Source organism: Cetorhinus maximus, unplaced genomic scaffold (genome assembly GCF_964194155.1).
Source record: "Cetorhinus maximus unplaced genomic scaffold, sCetMax3.hap1.1 HAP1_SCAFFOLD_778, whole genome shotgun sequence".
In the NCBI taxonomy this organism is placed as follows: domain Eukaryota; kingdom Metazoa; phylum Chordata; class Chondrichthyes; order Lamniformes; family Cetorhinidae; genus Cetorhinus; species Cetorhinus maximus.
Window position 1 is genome coordinate 24458 of NW_027596720.1, and position 20071 is coordinate 44528.

General features: G+C 43.0%; 1 protein-coding gene across 1 annotated transcript in view; it reads left to right on the forward strand.

Annotated features, from left to right (window-relative positions):
• LOC144674739 (uncharacterized) overlaps positions 1–20071 on the forward strand; it is a gene marked incomplete at its 5' end in the record, with an annotated part of 56770 nt that overhangs the window by 24453 nt on the left and 12246 nt on the right. Inside the window, one exon of the mRNA XM_078535957.1 lies at positions 8449–9022. Within this exon, the coding sequence (XP_078392083.1) occupies positions 8449–9022 (574 nt within the window). The remainder of the gene's footprint in view (positions 1–8448; positions 9023–20071) is intronic.

Here is a 20071-nt window from a genome sequence, read left to right on the forward strand (position 1 = left end):
TTTAACAAATAGAAGAAAATCTATAAGGAGCATTGTCACCACTGGGATATTACATTTTCCAACTGGTGCCAAAATATGTATTGTTAAAAAAGAGAAAGCAAATAAGTCTTTTTGCTACAGTAAAAACCGAAAATGCTGGAAATACTGAGCAGATCTGGAGAGGTCTGTACAAAGGAAAATAGCATTAAAATTTCAGGTTGATGACCTTTCTGTTAGTTTCAAAAAATGTTCCCATCAATGGGGAATAATTTTCAATTGTCTGAGGAGATGTTAAATGACAGCACACAGCCCACATCACAGCTGATTCATACATGGGGGACCACACAGAATAATATAAAAGCAAAATACTGCGGATGCTGGAAATCTGAAATAAAAAGAGAAAATGCTGGAAAAACTCAGTAGGCTTGACAGCATCTGTGGAGAAAGAAACAGAGTTAAAATCCTGAAGAAGAGCCATAACTCTGTTTCTCTCTCCACAGATGCTGTCAGGCCTACTGAGTTTTTCCAGCATTTCCTGTTTATATCACACAGAGTTATAGTTCTGTTCCAATCCTGATGTAGTAATCGGCCTATTCACGGTGAGTGATATGCCAGGTAAATAATCATCGTGGAGATACCCCCACCTCACGTTGCTATAGCTACCATTTTAGTGCAGGCATGGGATATTTCCACTCAGAAGAACAAGGGCAGCAGGTGCACAGGAACACAACACTTCCAAGTTCCCCCCCCAAGAGCCACACCATCCTGACTTGCAGCTATCTCACTGTTCCTTCACTGAGTCACAATCCTGGAACTCCCTTCCTGACAGCACTGTGAGTGTACTTACATCACACAGACTGCAGTGGTTCAAGATCAGAGAATCACAGGATTGTTACAGTACAGAAGGAGGCCATTTGGCCCATTGTGACTGCACCAGCTCTCCAAACGAGCAACTCAGTTAGTGCCATTCTTCCCATAACCCTGAAAATTCTTCCTTTTCAGATAACAATCTTATTCCCTTTTGAATGCCTTGGTTGAATGTGCCTCCAACACGCTCTCAGGCAGAACATTCCAAACCCTAACTACTCACTGCCTGAAAAAGTTGTTCCTCCTGTCGCTTTTGCTTCTTTTGCCAATTATTTTAATTCTGTGCCCTTTTGTTCTTAATCCTTTCACGAGTGGGAACAGTTTCTCCCTCTCTACTCTGTTCAGGCCACTCAAGATTTTGAATATCTCTATCAAATCTTCTCTCAGCCTTCATTTCTCCAAGGAAAACAATCCCAACTTCTCCAATCTATCTTCAGAACTGAAGTTCCTCATCCCTGGAACAATTCTCATGAATCTTTTCTGCACCGTCTCTAATGTATTCAGATCCTTCCTAAAGTCGGGTGCCCAGAACTGGACACAATACTCCAGGCTGAGGCCGAACTAGTACCTTACACAAGTCCAACGTAACCTCCTTGCTCTTGTACTCTATGCCCTTATTAATAAAGCCCAGGATACTATATGTTTTATTAACCATGTTCTCTCTCCACCTGTCCTGCCACCTTCAATGACTAATGTACATGTACATCCAGGTCCCTCTGCTCCTACAGCCCCTTTAGAATTGTACCCTTTATTTTATATGGTCTCTTCTTCTTACCAAAATGAATCAACTCACATTTCTCTGTGTTGAACTTCAACCTGTCCGCCCCTTCCATCAGCTTGTCTATGTCCTTTTGAAGTTCTACACTATCCTCCTCATAGTTCACAATGCTTCCAAATTTCATATCATCTGCACATATTGAAATTGCGCCCTGTACACCAAAGTCTAGGTGAAGAGGCAGCTCACTATTGTGTTCTCAAGGGCAATTAGGGATGGGGAATAAATGCTGGCCTTGCCACTGAAACTCACATCCCACGAACCAATAAAAAGAGAACTGTGTGGGACACAGTCACGGCCAGTAGTAATCCAGGGGCAGAATTTTATGCCGATGGGATTTTACATTCCAGCCAAAGTCAATGGAGTTTGGAATGGCTTGCCACATTTAATGGTCCTGTCCCCACCACAATGGTGCTGTAAAATTCTGGCCCACATCTTTTCTCACACAGTCATGCTGCTTAGGTGGAGAGAGTGAGAGATGCTCACCATGGAGTGAAGGGTTAAACAGGGAAGGGAGATTTCCAACTCCACTCCAACAGGCGTAACTAAAGAAGTAGTAGGTTGTAAATGGCACGGGGTTGCTTGCTACCCTAGTTAAGCCACTGTTACCCTGGCTGAGCTCCTGGGAAAGGTGACCAAAATACCTGTAGCAAATGGGAGCTGTTATATTTACAGAGAGTCTCAGGATGTCCTGAAGAATGTGACAGTCAATGAATTACCTTCACAGTGAAGCCACAGTTGTTGTGTAGGGAAAAGCAATGGCTCGAGATGTAGAATATTTGGGTGGAGCTAAGAAGCATCAAGGGGCAGCAATCTTTGGTAGGAGTTGTTTATAGGCCACCAAATAGTAGTGGTAACAGTACAAATCAAGAAATTAGATGTGCATGTACCAAGGGCAGTACCTTAATCATGGCAGACTTCAATCTGCATCTAGACTGGGTAAATCTCATTTGCACTAATGCTGAGGAGGACAAATTCCTGGAATGTAAACGCAATTGTTTTCTAGAACAATATGTTGAGGAATCAACTAGAGAACAGGCTATTTTAAATCTAGTATTGTGCAATGAGAAAGGGCTAATGAATAATCTCGTTGTAAAGGAGCCTTTAGGGAAGGGTGACCATAATATGATAGAAGTTTACATGAAATTTGAAAGTGATGTAGTTCAATCCGAAACTAGAGTCTTTAATCTAAACAAAGGAAACTGCAAAGTTATAAGGGACAAGTTGGCTGAAGTAGATTGAAGAATTACATTAAAAAGTATGATGGTAGAAAGGCAATGGCCAGCATTTAAAGAGTTAATATATGGTTTTCAAGAAATTTACATTCCTTTAAGGTACAAAAAGCTAGTAGAAAAAGTGATCCAACCATGGCTAACAAGAGAAGTTAAAGATTTTATTAGATTAAACAAAGAGGCTTATAAAGTTGCCAAGAAAAGTAGTAAGTCTGAGGATTGGGAGCATTTTAAAATTGAATAATAGAGAACCAAGAAATTGATAAAGTAAGATAAAATAGAATAGAAATTAAACTAGCGAGGGACATAAAAACAGACTGTAAAAGCTTCTGTAGGTATGTAAAAAGGAAAAGATTAGTAAAGACAACTGTGGGCCCATTACAGGCAGAGAATGGAGAATTTATAATGGGGAATAACGAAATGGTAGAGAAACTAGGCAAATACTTTGTGTCTGTCTTCATGGAGGAAGATACGAAAAACCTCCCTGAAATATTGGGGATCAAGGGACTAGTGAGATTGAGGACCTGAAAGAAATTAATATCAACAAAAAAGTAGCAGAAATTAATGGGACTGTAAATTGATAAATCCCTTGGACCTGATGATCTACATCCCAGAATGTTGAAAGAGGTGGCTGTAGAGATAATGGAGGCGTTGATGATCATCTTTGAAATTCTATAGATTCTGGAATGGTATCTGCAGATTGGAAGGTTGCAAATGTGGCCCCACTATTTAAGAAAGGAGGGAGGGAGAAAGCCAGGAACCTGTTAGCCTGACAGCAGTAACAGGGAAAATACTAGAATCTATTCTAAAGGATGTGATAACTAGTCATTTAGAAAATAATGGTGAGATTGGGCAGAGTCAACATGGATTTATGAAAGGGAAATCACGTTTGACAAACCTGTTGGAGTTTTTTGAGGATGTAACAAGCAGAATAGATAAGGGGGAACCAGTGGATGTGGTGTATTTGGATTTTCAGAAGGCTTTCGATAAGGTCCCACACAGGAGATTAGTAAACAAAATTAGAGTTCATGGGATTGGGGGAAATATACTGGCATGTATTGAGGATAGGTTAATGGACAGAAAACAGAGAGTAGGGATAAATGGATCATTCTCAGGTTGGTAGGCTATGACTAGTGGTGTACTGCAAAGATCAGTGCCTGGGTCCCAGCTATTCACAATCTACAGCAAAGATTTGGATGTAGGGACCAAATGTAATATTTCCAAGTTTGCTGATGACACAAAACTTGGTGGGAATGTAAATTGCGAGGAGGATGCAAAGAGGCTTCAAGAAGATTTAGACAGACTAAGTGAGTAGGTAAAAACTTGGCAGATGGAATATAATGTGGAAAAATGTGAAGCTATCCACTTTGGGAGGAAAAAGAGAGATGCAGAGTCTTTCTTAAATGGGGAGAGATTGGGAAGTGCCAAAGGGCCCTGGCAGTTCATGTTCATAAGTCACTGAAAGCTAACATGGAGGTGCAACAAGCAATTAGGAAGACAAGTGGTATGTTAGCCTTGATTGCAAGGGGGCTTGAGTACAGGAGTAAGGAAGTATTGCTGCAGTAGTATAGAGCCTTGGTGAGACCTGTACAGATTTGGTCTCTTTACCTAAGAAAGGATATTCACAGAATCACAGTGCAGAAGAGGCCCTTCGGCCCATCGAGTCTACACTGACACGTGAGAAACACCTGACCTACCTACCTAATCCCATTTACCAGCACTTGGCCCATAGCCTTGAATGTTATGACGTGCCAAGTGCTCATCCAGGTACTTTTTAAAGGATGCGAGGCAACCCGCCTCCACCACCCTCCCAGGCAGTGCATTCCAGACCGTCACCACCCTCTGGGTAAAAACGTTTTTCCTCACATCCCCCCTAAACCTCCTGCCCCTCACCTTGAACTTATGCCCCCTTGTGACTGACACTTCAACTAAGGGGAACAGCTGCTCCTTATCCACCCTGTCCATGCCCCTCATAATCTTGTGCACCTCGATCAGGTCATCCCTCAGTCTTCTCTGCTCCAACGAAAACAACCCAAGTCTATCCAACCTCTCTTCATAACTTAAATGTTTCATCCCAGGCAACATTCTAGTTAATCTCCTCTGCACCCCCTCCAGTGCAATCACATCCTTCCTATATTCTTGCCATAGAGGGGATACAAAGAAGGTTCACCAGGCTAATCCCTGGAATGGCAGGATTGTCCTATGAGGAGAGATTGAGGAGACTGGGCCTGTATTCTCTAGAGTTTGGAAGAAAGAGATGTGACCTCATTGAAGCATACAAAATTCTTACAGGGCTCAACAGGATAGATACAGGAAGGATGTTTCTCCTGGTTGGGGAGTCTAGAACCAAGGGACACAGTCTCATAATAAGGGAGGGAGGTAGGGCGTCATTTAGGTCTGAAGTGAGGAGGAATTTCTTCAGTCACAGGGTAGTGAATCTTTGGGATTGTCTACCCCAGAGGGCTGTGAAAGCTCAGTCATGGAGTTCATTCAAAGCATAGGTCGATATATTTCTAGATATCAATGACATCAAGCGATACAAGGATAGTGCAGGGAGGCGGCATTGAGGTAGAAAATCAGCCACAATCCAGTTAAATGGTGGAGCAGGCTAGAGGGGCCAAATATCCTACTCCTGCTCCTGTGTTCCTTTGCTCTTATGTCCTATGTTCTTAATTTGTGCATCGTGAGATCCCATGAGATGTAATTCCGATTAATCTGTTTCAATAGAATGGGCTAAGGAAGGAATGTTGGCCAGTTCACTGGGAGAACACTTTGAAAAATGCCTTAAGAGTCCTGATCTGATGCAAATGCCACAAAGGTGATTAACTGGGGACCTACTGTGGCATTCTGATATATCCGCGTCATGGATCTGACTGATGCAGTTCAGCAAAATGCATCGACCTGTTTACTTGTTTTCTCAAGTGATGTGCTTTTATTGCTCAGAAGGAAACATTGTCTATCACTGGTTATGTAGTAGGGTTTTTACTGAGAGATGCAATCAGACTTAATGGATTTACATGGCTGTGATTTCACGTACAACTGAAAGATTGTCAAATGCTGAGTGATCTTAAAGGAGTTATCTGAACCCTCCCCCATGACACCGCAACCTGAGAAAGATTCCTGTGACTGCTGAATTATCCACAATGATTATTGTAAATATGATGGTGCTGATGGGTGGGAAGCTTAAAGAACAGAATTTCTGGCCTCTAACAAAGACATCTTCTCCCTCCCTTTATCCACTCATCTCCTAAACACAAGTTCATTCCACAGGGTGCTGCTTATCCATTTTTTCAGATAGGAGACTGGATGTTGAGCACCAGCAGAATATTCAACTCTGGAGGCCATCACAAATAAGTCTATTCATGTCCTCACCCAAAAATTCCCTAACACACCACATGCACACTTGGATATAGGCACAGACAAGTACACACACACACACACACACACATAGACACATATGTACATAGGTCCACAGTCACTCACACTCAGAAACATGCACGCAGTTGTGCAATGCATACTCTCACACACTCGCACACACCTACATACACAAACACACATACATACCACACACACACGCACACACACATGATCACATACGCAAACTTGCATATATACATGCTCATCTACATTTGCATGCACACACCCACATACACCCCCCCACATCCACATACACACCCCACACACACACATACACACCCTACACACACATACACACCCCACACCCACATACAACCCCACACAAACATACACACCTCGCACCCACATACACACCCCACACAAACATACACACCCCGCACCCACATACACACCCCACAACCACATACACACCCCACACACACATACACACCCCACACCCACATACTCACCCCACACACACATACACACCTCACACCCACATGCACACTCCACACACACAATCACACCCATACACGCATACACACCTCACACCCACATACACACCCCACACAAACATACACACCCTGCACCCACATACACACCCCACAACCACATACACACCCCACACACACATACACACCTCATGCCCTCAATCACACCTACACACACATATACACCCCACAACCACATACACACCCCACACACACATACACACCTTACACCCACATACACACCCCACACACACACAATCACACCCACACCCACCTATATATAATATATATATATTCCATTGACAGGCACTGGATCATAAACATGCGTTTTTCCCTCTTTCAATCCCAGCAGACGCTGAGGCCATCTGTATTGCCCCAGCTTTTCTTTGAGTGACTGCAGATATCCCAAGTTGCTGATATACAGATCTGGTTATTCTGATTCGAGGAATCATGGAGGTCACAGAACGAAGAACAATCTCTTCCAAATGTTTCTCCCTCCGCCCCCACCCCCACTCCAGCTACATCCTTCCTATCCTCAGAAGCCTCCCAGGAAACCATCAGCGTCGTTCCCCCCCGCCCATTTACACTTCTTATTGTTACTTTTCATTCAGTTGGTGATGGAGACAATGGGCATGGGAGGTGGTCCCAGGTTTCCCCAGTGGCTGGAAGCTGGGGGCTGCAAATGATGCAGGGGCATGACCTCCCCCATCACCCCCTCCCCCAGTCTCAGCATCCCCCTCCCACCCCAACTCTACACATCTCAAATAATGAACTGAGTGAAGCCGCACTTTAGGAATAGGCTGTCCTGTGTTATTTACTGAGAGTTTTATTTTTTAAGCCTCGTTTTTTATCTTCCAATTTGAATTATCAATGAGAGGCTGGGCAGAGTCATAAACATTAAAGCAGCAATGAACAAAACCAGAATCTGTGGGTGTTTCCTGCATTTTAGAAAAACATAATTCATTATAAACCTCCCTAGGATGGTGGGGTTGGGGGTTGGGGGGATGAATCCACTCAGGCTTCCTCTGGAAGATTCAAATTTTAAACCATTGTGGTTATGATTGTTCTACAGACAAAGCCAATGCCTCTTCCACTTCAAGGAGTCTTAGGAATTAGGCAGTAAACTAGAGAAACACAGTGGTTATCATAATAGAATTACATAGAGTTTACAGCACATAAACAGGCCATTTGGCCCATCTGGCTTGTATCAGGGTTTTTACTTCACATGAGCCTCCTCATCTTACCCAGTCGGTAAATCCTTTTAATCCTTTCTCTCTCATGTATTTCTCATGGCTTCCCCTTTAATGTTCTTAGAGATTAGTGTGACTGTTAAAAATTACATTTCAAATCTAGTTGCTCAAGCAGTATTGTGCTCTCTTCAAATATTAAAATTCAAGGAGCGTTGCCCCTTTAAGAAATGTTAAACATTCCCTTTTAAGAATGTGGGACGCTCTTCTGGGAATCATTGACGTCTACGTGGGCTGTGATTGACATCTGATTCCCAGGGATTGCCATTCTAATTCTTATTTCTCAGTGTTTCATCTGTGCCTCAGAGCTTCCCTCAAGCTGAGGCTTTTTTTTTGCTTTTTTGTGATTGATTCCTTCTTTGGTTGTGTTTCATAAACTCCGTCACCCTGAAGTATCTAACCATCCTGCTCGGGGCAGGGATGCTTGCTTTTCTCGGTGCAATTATATGCATCATTGCAAGCATCGCCCCGGGTTCACCGGGAGCTGTCCCCGGTGCTGGAAATGAAGAGGGAGCTTTGTATGGCACCGAAGGCGGCGCTGGAGCTGTCCACGGTGCTGAAACGGACAGCGACCGCGCTCGCCCAACCGCAGCAAGCAAAGCCGCCGCCTTCGAGCCTGAGACTGGCAAAGCCTCTGTGGGTTCCGAGCTTGGCCAAGGACCCGTCTTAGGCTCTGATTCGGACATTGGCACCACCAGCCGCTTCCTCTGCCTGCCTTTAGCCCAAGATTGCCCTTCTCCATCGATCAGGGAAGACCTCCTACTGCTGAGGAGCACAGCAGACCATCTCCGCCAGATGGTCATTCAACAGGAGGAGCAGATACTCAGTGACCAGGAAACCATCAGAGAACTGACCGGCAAACTCAGCCGGTGTGAGAGCGGGCAAGAGCTGGGCTCTTTCCAAAATAACCCCGAGGAATATGCGTGGGACGTTGGAAGAAGCAGCTTGGAAGATGGGACTGAAGAATCCGAGAGGACAGTGCAGGAGCTAGAACACACCATACACTCCTTAAAGAACAGCATTGAAAATCTGGAGGTAAAATATATCTTACTCTGAACCTATCTAAGCCCGCAGCAATAGTTTGTCATTGGACTGGCATGTAATATCAATTTGTCAATGTTGCAAAAAGTATTTTCACAAACCAAAGGTGATTTATTACAAAGATATAACACATCGACGACGATATATATTATATTCTAGATTGTTCTTGAAATATCCCTCCCCTCCAAATAGTGCGAAATCGATGAGGGACCTGTTGGACCAACCCGAGCTGGGACTGTTAGGCTTTAGGGGCCCTATTCTCTCAGTTAATTCTCTCAGCCTTTCGACTAAAATAAAACGATCACAGACACTTGAAAATGGTTTAAAAGGGCAATGTGCAACAGGGAGGGAGCCAACAGAAAGCCTTGAAATCCACTCGTGACTTCACATTCACAACCTAATCCTCCATTTACTCTCGCTGTGTTACCATTCACACTGTCTGTTCCCCGAAGCATCTGTTCCATTTTGACCCCCACCCCCCACCCAACCCCCGTGCCTGCTGAATACTCCTGATTAAAATGGTTTTATCTGCTTTTCAGCCTAACAAAGACACAATAAAAATGCACAGGAAGGTTTGACCTCAGGTCTTTGTCCGGCTGCACTCAGGCAATGGCATTGGCCATAACACCCAGGTGTAGGAAAGGGATATCAACCAGGGTTCTGCTTCCAATCATAGACCTTGACAGCACAGCAACGGGCCACTCGGCCCACCGTGCTTTGGGAGCTCTGTCAGACAGCTATGCACTTAGACCCATCACCTTGCTCTTGCCCCACACCCTTTCACATTCTTTCTCATTAGCCAGTGGGCCTGATTGATGTATATGTGTAAGGAGATTGGGTGAGGTCAGGAGGAGGGCTGGCTAGAATACTTCTATCCCTCTATGGTGCAATGACCTTTGACAATCATTTGTAGAAGCAGCTGTCCCATGGGAATTGCCGATACTCATGTTTCTGAACTCCCAGCTTTGATTGTTGCTTTCTGGGCAAGAAGGGAGGATCCTTTTTAATTAAGAAACTGCAGTGATATTTTCTAAACCTCAGAAACACAGTCAGCATACTAACCAGAACAAGTGCATTGTATGAAATATGTTTTACATTTCCAGTTGTGACAGAACAACTTGTGCAGCAATTTACTGCTTAGCAAATCTGCTGCAAAGCTCAGTGTAAATAAAATGATATCTCATAATGATAGACTGAGTATTGTGTTTGTCTCACTGATGTTGGGGAATAATGGATATCTTTCACCTGTGAGTGAAAACAAACTCTTGTTGGTGCCAGTGATCCTCAGGATCTATGAGTCTTTTGATACTTACATAAAAACAGTTTTCATTTATATAACACCTTTAATGTAGTAATATGCCCCAAGGTGCTTCAGGCAAAAATTGATGCAGAACCAAAGAAGGAAATATTCAGACATTTGGTCAAAAGGTGTAGGTTTAAGCAGGGCGTTAAAGCAGGAGGGGGCAAAGCAGGAGAGAGGTAGAGTGGGTTTACGGAGGGAATTCCAGAGCTAAGGGCGTAGCTGGCTAAAGAAAGAGTCACTAAGGAAGGGTTGAAAAGAATGTGCACAACGTGCCATGAATAAAGGAACACAAAGATTTTGGAGGCTTGTAGGACTGGGGGAGATTACAGGCTGTTATGGCACAGACAATGGTAAATCCTGAATTGTTCAAAGAGGGAAACTTGAGACAATTGCCATAACTATTTTTACAATTTGTATGCTTTGAGATGTGGGCTTTGAATTCAGTAGTAATAAGACCACCAAGCCTTATAGGTTTTTACAAAACTCGATTAAACATTTATTAATAAGAGAAATTATTTTAAGCACATACATATGTCTATGAATTACTACTATAATAACTTCTAAATCTCCTAATTAATATGACTCTCAGTTACGCCTCCGTTAAGGCAACAGTAAATAGATTTTAAAAGACATAGATTTTAAAAGACCCAGGCAAAGAACCATGATACCCTGAACAATCCAATTCAAAGTGAGTTTCCTTAACTTCAGTTTTTGTAGACAACAGCTTGAGGCTTAGATGCTGAAGGCATTTCACACTTGTTAGATCTTAAAATGCCCACCTTTACACACAGCCTTCTCTCCTTTATATATATTTTCCCCTTTGAATGCAATTTCCCATTGTTTCACTGCCTTTGTACTTTACCTCCCTGATCATAAAAATTTATCATAGTACCAATTTGGTAACCTTTGGGAAAAATAACCACATTGTTTCTGAACTTCACCTGGCTAGGTGACACATTTCATCCCTCCTTTGAAAACAATCTAGTCTGGTTTATTTAAAATTGCAAATGCCCTTTTACACCTTACATTCTAAACTTGCCCCTGTTTACCTACTTAACATTTCAAACCATCTTATCTTTTGTTACATCAAAGCCTCCAGACCAGTTGCCTTTAATTCAATTAAGTCTCTCTCTCACACACACACACACACACACACATACACACATACACACACACATACACACATGTATATAGACACAGATACCACTATTTTACAATAAATTCCAATAATATTATTTTATCTTCCTGACACAGGCATAGAGAGAGGTGAAAACATGAAGCAATTTGAACACTCGGACGAAAGTTTTCAAACTCGAAGGATCTGTACACTGGGAGCTAATATAGGTCAGCAAGCACAGGGGGTTTGAATGAACTAAAGTTTATAGAGGATGGGAAATGGGTGGCCAATCAGAAGAGCATTGGAATAGTTGCGTCTGGAGGTAACAAGAGCATGGATGAGGGGGTTCAGCAGCAGATAGATTGAGGCAGGGTGGAGCTAGGCAATAAAAATAGTTGCAGTGTATGGAAATCAGAACTATATTTATGAATCATATCAAACCATGAGAATTCCTCCAGTAAGAGCAATAGAAGCATTAGGGTGATATGTAAATCAGTAAATATTGATGGAGAAACGGCTCAGAGAAACATTTGTGTTTACTTTATAAAATTGCAGTAAATTGAGATTCACGGATGGATTAGGATATTGTTGATTTACAACACACACAGCCTCAGCTACATGAATTCCTATATTCACTATTAGTAACAAGAAAATCACTTTAGCATTTAGACAGTGTTTGAAATGTTCATATAAATGTGATTAATGTTGACTAGATGGACCCCATTTACAACCAGCCCTCCATCAGATTAATAAATGCTGTTTTGATATAACAGCTTTAATTTGCAAGTGTGAACTCGATGCACAGTAATGTGAGCAGTTCATCGGCGTTCGACCATAGTTAACTGAAGATTTATAATCCACTGGGTTATATAGGTGATAAATGCTTCTTATGAAAGTGAACCTGTGTTATTTATGATCTATTCTTAGATATTTACTCTGTTACCTTCCAGATTTTCGCTCCTGATTTGATTTATTGGTCAATAGTATAGATGGATAATTGTGAAATAAATACTTGCATTTCTATAGCACCTTTCAGGACCTCAGAATGTCCCAAAGTGCTTTACAACCATTGAATCACCTTTGGAGTGTAATCACTGTTATAATGTCAGAAATGCTGCAGGTAGACTTTAAAGTAAAAGTAAGGTCTTTAGTTTGTGTTTAGATCTCTAGTCTTTTTTTTCTCTTTTTCTTAAAGATAGCTTGTTAAGTATTAGATCGATACTGGTGTGTATAAAAAATAATTATAATAAAGTGTAAAGAGTGGCGATACTAGAGTAATTAATTAATAAATTGAACAAAATATGATTGTGATGGCAGGATGGTGATGTGTTGCTGCTGCAGCATGTGGGAGCTGCTGGACATCAAGGTGATCCAGAGTGAACACATCTGTAGCAAGTGTTTGTAGCTCGAGGAACTTTGGATCCGAGTTGAGGAGCTGGAGTCCAAGCTGCAGACATTGCGCTGCATCAGGGAGGGGGAAAGTTATCTGGACACTTTGCTCCAGGAGGCAGTCACACCCCTCAGATTAGGTAATTGAAATTTGGTCTGTGATCAAGGACAGGAGGGTGTGACTGCAGGTGAAGCAGGTTTGGGGACCCAGGGGGTAGCGTTCGAGGAGCCTCGGCCCCTGCAACTGTCCAACAAGGTTCTTGAAAGCTGTGTGGATGAGAGCGGGGATTGCAGGGAGGATGAGTGAACTGACCAAGGCACTGTGGTACAGGGAGCCATTCAAGTGGGGGGAGGAAATAGGAATGTAATAGTGGTAGGGGACAGTATAATTAGGGGGATAGATATTGTTCTCTGCAGTCGTGAGTGTGAGTCCCGAAGGCTGTGTTCCCTGACCGGTGCCATGGTTAAGGACATCTCCTCAGGGCTGGGGGGGACCTTGGAGTGGGAGGGGAGGGATCCAGTTGTCATCGTCCATGTTGGTACCAACGACATTGATAGGACTAGAAAGGAGGTTCTGCTGAAAGAATTTGAGCAGTTAGGAGCTAAATTAGAAAGCAGAACCTCCAAGGTAATAATCTTGGGATTACTACCTGACCCATGGGCAAACTAGCACAGGGTAAATACGTTAAATAGGAGTTAAATACGTGGCTCAGAGATTGGTGTGGCAGGAATGGCTTTCAGGTCATGGGGCACTGGCACCAGTACTGCTGTTCCGGTGGGACAGGTTTCACTTGAACAGTACTGGGACCAGTGTCCTGGTGAACCGAATAACTAGGGCTGTAGAGAGGTCTTTAAACTAAATAGACGGGGAGAGGGTTCTGGAAAGGGGATACGTAGACTTACAAAGCAAAAGGACATGGCAGCCTTGCAGGGCAGCTATTTAAATAATGATACCCAGAGTGTGACAGGAAGGGACAGAGTGTACAAACATAAAAAAACAGCAGCAAATAGGGTCAAAGGGGGAAAAATGGTAAAAAGGCAAAATTAATGGCCCTTTACTTAAATGCACATAATATTTGGAACAAAATAAATGAATTAATGGCACAAATAGAGGTTAATGGGTATGATCTTACAGCCATTATGGAGATGTGCTTACAAGGAAATCAAAGCTGGGAACTAAATATTCAGGGGTATGTGGCTTTTTGAAAGGACAGCCAGGAGGGAAAGGGTGGTGGGGTAGCTTTGTTAGTATGAGATGGAATAAGTAGAATAGCAAGAAAGGATCTTGGATCGGAAGATGTGGAGTCCATATGGATGGAGGTAAGAAATAACAAGGGGAAGAAGACATTGATGGGAGTGCTCTATAGACCCCCTGACAGTAGCTATACTGTAGGACAGAGAATAAATCAGGAGATAATGAGGGCATGTAAAAAAGGCAGTACATTAATCGTGGTTGACTTTAATCTTCATATAGATTGGGAAAATCAAATTGGCAGAGGTAGACATGAGCAAGAGTTCATAGAGTGTATTCGGGACAGTTTCTTAGAACAATATGTTGTGAATCCAACCAGGGATCAGGCTATTTTGGGTCTGGCAATGCGTAATAAGGCAGGTTTAATAAATGATCTCAGAGTAAAGGATCCTCGAGGAAACCATAATATGGTAGAATTTGGCATTCTGTTTGAGAGTGAGAAACTTGGGTCAGAAACAACTGTGCTAAACTTAAATAAGGGTAATCACAATGGAATGAGGGCAGAGTTGGCTGGAATGGACTGGGAAAGGAGTTTAGCAGAAAAGACAGTTGATGAACAATGGCAGATGTTTAAGGAAATAGTTCATGACTCACAACAAAGATATATCCCAGTGAGGAAGAAGAATTCAAGGAAGGGGATAAAGCAACCATGGTTGACCAAGGAAGTTAAGGACAGTAACAAATTGAAAGAATAAACATACAATGTGGCAAAGATTAGTGCTAATTCAGAGGATTGGGAAAGTTTTAAAAACCAACAAAAGCTGACCAAAAAAATAATAAAGAGGGAGAAAATAAACTTTGAGGGTAGACTAGCAAGTAATATAAAAATGGAAAGTAAGAGCTTCTTTAATATAAAAAGGAAGAGAGAGGCCAAAGTGAACATAGGCCCCTTAGAGAATGAGGCTGGGGAAATAATAATGGGGAACGAGGAAATGGCAGAGGAGTTGAATAAATACTTTGCTTCAGTTTTCATAGTAGAAGATACGAATAGCATGCCAAAAATACTAAATAATCAAGGGGGAAAAGAGGGGAGGAAATAAATACAATAACTATCACTAGAGAAAAAGTGCCACGGAAGCTAATTGGGCTAAAGGCCGATAAGTCACCTGGACCTGATGGGTTGCATCCAAGGATATTAAAGGAAGTAGCTACAGAGATAGTGGATGCACTGGTAGTAATCTTCCAAGAATCCTTAGATTCTGGAAAGGTCCCAGAGGATTGGAGAATGGACAATGTAACACCATTATTCAAAAAGGGAGGAAGACAAAAATCATGTAACTATAGGCCAGTTAGCTTAACATCTGTCATTGGGAAAATGTTGGAGTCTACTTTAAAGGATGTAATAGCAGAGCATTTAGAAATGCATAATCTAATTAAGCAGAGTCAACCTGGCTTCATGAAGGGGAAATCATGCCTGACAAATTTATTAGAATTCTTTGAGGAGGTGACAAGCAGGATAGTTAAAGGGGAATCAGTAGGTGTAATATATTTGGATTTCAAAAAGGCATTTGATAAGGTACTGCACATGGGTGGGGGGATGGGTGTGGGTAGATGGTTGGTGCAGGGTTGGGGTGGGGATAGGAGGCATTCATTCTGTTCCATTCCTTCTGGGAACTGCAACAAACAGTTCAGACACATCTCACATCAGATACCTCTAGTCTGGCTTTCATTTCAGCTGCCAATGGCTTGGGTTTGAAGTTGGATTAAAGGTTATTAATGAAACTGCCTCACCCAGTCTCCCTCTTTTCTGAAACTTTCTTTTGGATCTGGAATGTTGGCATGACATTGCTGGATTCAGACCAACTGACTAACCATTTCAAAAAGTAACCTCACACTGAATTTCAGCCTTTGAAGATTATGAAGGCTCTGAAAAATCAGATGGAATGCATACAAATAAAACGGAAGTGTAAAGTGGGGAGAGAAAGGCGAGATTCCATTGTAGAGGCTGAGAAAGTGAGCACTGGCTGACAGTCTGATTATAAATTCTCAACAAATTGAGAATGTCAGAAAGCAAAAAACGTTTTAAAATTCTGACACCCTGCGCTATGCTGCTGGTGAAGATCCCAGGGTGATACCTCTGGCTTCTTTTACTGAGTGTGGGGCCCATGTTAAAAGCACTGATTTTCTTTGTCCTTTCAGTCATATTTTGGCAAAATCTGAAAAGATCCCTTTAATTCTGATCCTCAAGCTCACAATTTGAGGGAGAAAATGATGGATAAAGAAGTTCATATAAAATATATATGTTTTGGCAATTTGCTTGCTCAGTGTGCACGTACATTTGTGGGTGATATGCATATGTGTGCATGGAAGGTGTCTGTGTGTGTGTGTGTGCATATGCGTTCCAATGCTACAACTAATGTGCAGTGGCAACAGCATGTACCATATACAAGATGCACTGCAGCAGCTTGTCAAGGCTCCTTCGACAGCACCTTCCAAACACACAGCCTCTACCATTCAGAAGGATAAGGGCAGCAGACAAATGGGAACACCACCACCTGCAAGATCCCCTCTGAGTCATACACCATGCTGAAATGGAACCACATCACTGTTCTTTCACTGTTGCTGGGTCAAAATCCTGGAACTCCCTCCCTAACAGCACTGTGGGTGTACCTACACCGCATGGACTGCAGCAGTTCAAGAAGGTGGCTCACCACCACCTTCCCAAGGGCAATTAGAGATGAGCAATAAATTCTGGCCTAGCCAGCGATGCCCACATCCCAAGAACAAATTTTTAAAAACAGAAAATGCTGCAAATGCACTACAAGTTTACCAGTCTCTGAGAGGGAAGGGTGACTGATTTAGGCTCCTTGATATGGACAACAGTTGTGAAGGAACCCCAACCCAAGTTCATGCCCCTCTTTCCTAATTCAGACGCTGACTCCTTCGTTCTGAATTTCTAAATGTTATTTTAAACTTATGCACTCTGTTGGAGCTGGGTGCTCTATGGCATCACATCAACCTCCACTTCCCCTTCTCAGTATCTCGGGCTTTATTTCCAGTTTCTGCACAACATGGTGTTTATTCCCAGAATAGACTGCGATGAAAGGACTAGAATAAAAGCGTTGCAGTCAGTTCAGGGCAGGAAGTGACAGAACCTCCATACAACATATGGAAATAAAAAGACAGGAAAAGAGCAACTGGTCCTTCTAACCTTCCCAGTCACGGCCAGTAGCTCACTAAGGTCTCTGTGAGATACATTAGATGATTAAGGATTGTTAGATGTTGCAAAATTATAAAAGATTACACAAGTAGGGAGGTCACGTTGGAGTTGTATAGAACCTTGGTGAGTCCACAGCTGGAGTACTGTGTGCAGTTCTGGTCGCCACATTATAGGAAGGATGTGATTGCACTGGAGGGAGTTATGAAGAGAGGTTGGATAGACTTGGGTTGTTTTCGTTGGAGCAGAGAAGACTGAGGGGCGACCTGATCGAGGTGTACAAGATTATGAGGGGCATGGACAGGGTGGATAGGGAGCAGCTGTTCCCCTTAGTTGAAGGGTCAGTCACAAGGAGGCATAAGTTCAAGGTGAGGGGCAGGAGGTTTAGGGGGGATGTGAGGAAAAACTTTTTTAACGAGAGGGTGCTGATGGTCTGGAATGAACTGCCTGGGAGGGTGGTGGAGGCGGGTTGCCTCACATCCTTTAAAAAGTACCTGGATGAGCACTTGGCACATCACAACATTCAAGGCTATGGGCCAAGTGCTGGTAAATGGGATTAAGTAGGTAGATCAGGTGTTTCTCATGTGTCGGTGCAGACTCGATGGGCTGAAGGGCCTCTTCTGCTCTGTGATTCTGTGATTCTGTGAACAATGGCTGAACTTGTCAAAAATGATTGTTGTGGCCTATGTAGCTTTAGCTCAATGGGTAGTACTCTCAGCTCCGAGTCAGAAGGTTGACAATTTAAGGCCTGCTCCAGGAACCTGAGCATATAATTCAGACTGATGCTCCCAGTGCCGGTATTGAGGGAGTGCTGCATTGTCAGACTTGCTGTCTCTCAGATGAGATGTTAAACTGTATGAATAGGAGTGGGGGTGTATTCCCCAGTACTCAGCTCTCAACCACTATAACTAAAAACAGGTTTACCTGGTCATTATCACACTGCTGTTTGTGGGAGCTTGCTATGCACAAATTGGCTGCCGCGTTTCCTGCTTTACAACAGTGACTACACTTCAAAGAGTTTCCTTGGCTGTGAAGCACTTTGAGAAGTCATGATGTTGTGAAAGGCGCTATAAAAATGCAAACCTCACTCTCAGTAGAAAGAGCCATGAAGTTTAGCTTTAAGGGCTGGTTTTAACTCTTGCCATTTCCTTGCTTTGCCAACTCCTCTCCTGCCCTCACAGAGCTAGGGCAGGTAACCCAAAGCTCAGAATATCTAGGGAAATATCTGACCTTTGTTCTCCTGTTGTGCCTTGTGGTGTGTGACAGGCCTATTACAATAGGTCAATGGATCAATAGACAACCCAATGGAATAATTTCTCATTTAAATTAAATTAATAACAGAAACAATTTAAAGTTGTGCCAAGCTTATTGAACTGAATTGGCTCCAGTCCTGTCTGTTGGCTTGGTGCTTTCACTGGAGATTCAGGTTTACTGTCATTATGACAAACTCTCATTTACACAGTTTGTGCCTCGATCCTGTAATACAATATCAATACAATGCGGGGTGGGGGGGGGTTGTGCGGGTTTAATCCATTCCCTGCCCAGCAGGAGGTGCCCCATGTCACTTCCCTCTCTGATCCTGTTACTGTCTAGTTTTGAATAGCAGTTTGGGCTCTAATGATGTAACCAGGACCCAATGTAATCTTAACCCCAGCCTGCATCTGGGTGGATTCATTGGCATCCCAGGGTAAGGCCAAGAACTTACACCCTACCCTTCCACAAGAAACCTGTGACCCCCCTGCAGTGGTTTCCCTCCCTATCTGTGAACCCTGTGACCCTGGTAAGACGCAGACAGTCATGATCTAGTTGAATGGTGGAACAGGCTCGAGGGGCTGAATGGCCTCCCCCTGTTTCTATAACTTCCTGGGCCTCACAATGGGGAGCTGTCCTGTCTACCTTGACCCCTGACCTCACTGATCCCCATCTTCATTAACACTGGCCCCAATGATTTAATCATTGATTCGGCCAATTATAATATTATGATATATTCAATAAACCATCCTGCCACAAATGCCTTGTTTTGACATCAGACTCATTAACTATGCAATACCTCTCTGTCCATCCCAATCCTCCCCTCTCCCCCTGTGATTATGTTTGCAACTGCTAATTGACTTTCAGCTCTCACTAACAAGTCTCTTCTCCATTGATAGACAAGGGAGCCAAGGGTTATGGTGGAGGGGGGGCAGGCAGGAAAGTGGAGCTGAGACCATGATCTTATTGAATGGTGGAGCAGGCTCAAAAGGCTGAATGGCCTACTCCTGCTCCTAAGTCCTATGTCCCTGTGTTCCTATGTCCTATGTTTCTGTTTTCCTATATTCCTGTGTTCCTATATTCCTGTGTTCCTGTACTCCTATGTTCCTATGTTCCTGTGTTCCTTTGTCCTATGTTTCTGTTTTCCCTGCATGTGATTTAATGCACAACATCCCACTGTCTGTTATTTAAGTGGAGATATTAGTCTGTTTAGGGCCAAAGACAGGAATGACATTATAGAGTCGGTTAGGTCCCAGGCTGTAGGCCCTGTGGTTCTAGGAAGGATGGTCCTTCCATAGGATGTACCCCAGTAACAGAATCATTGGAATCCAGAAAGTGCTGATTGGAACTGTAGAGAAATTGTCAATAGATGAGAGACAATTAATAGATAGAGCGACTGTTAAACTCATTCAGTCAGGCAGCTAACGGAAAGGATGTACCCAGTGTTATTTGCAGATGGCTTGTAAAAGCCACTGGAACAAGCTGCCTCTGAGGCCTGTGTCTCCCTCTGGGTATCCAACAGCGAGTGAAACTGCTAATAGAATTGGACCCTCACCAAAAGCATAAAATTGATC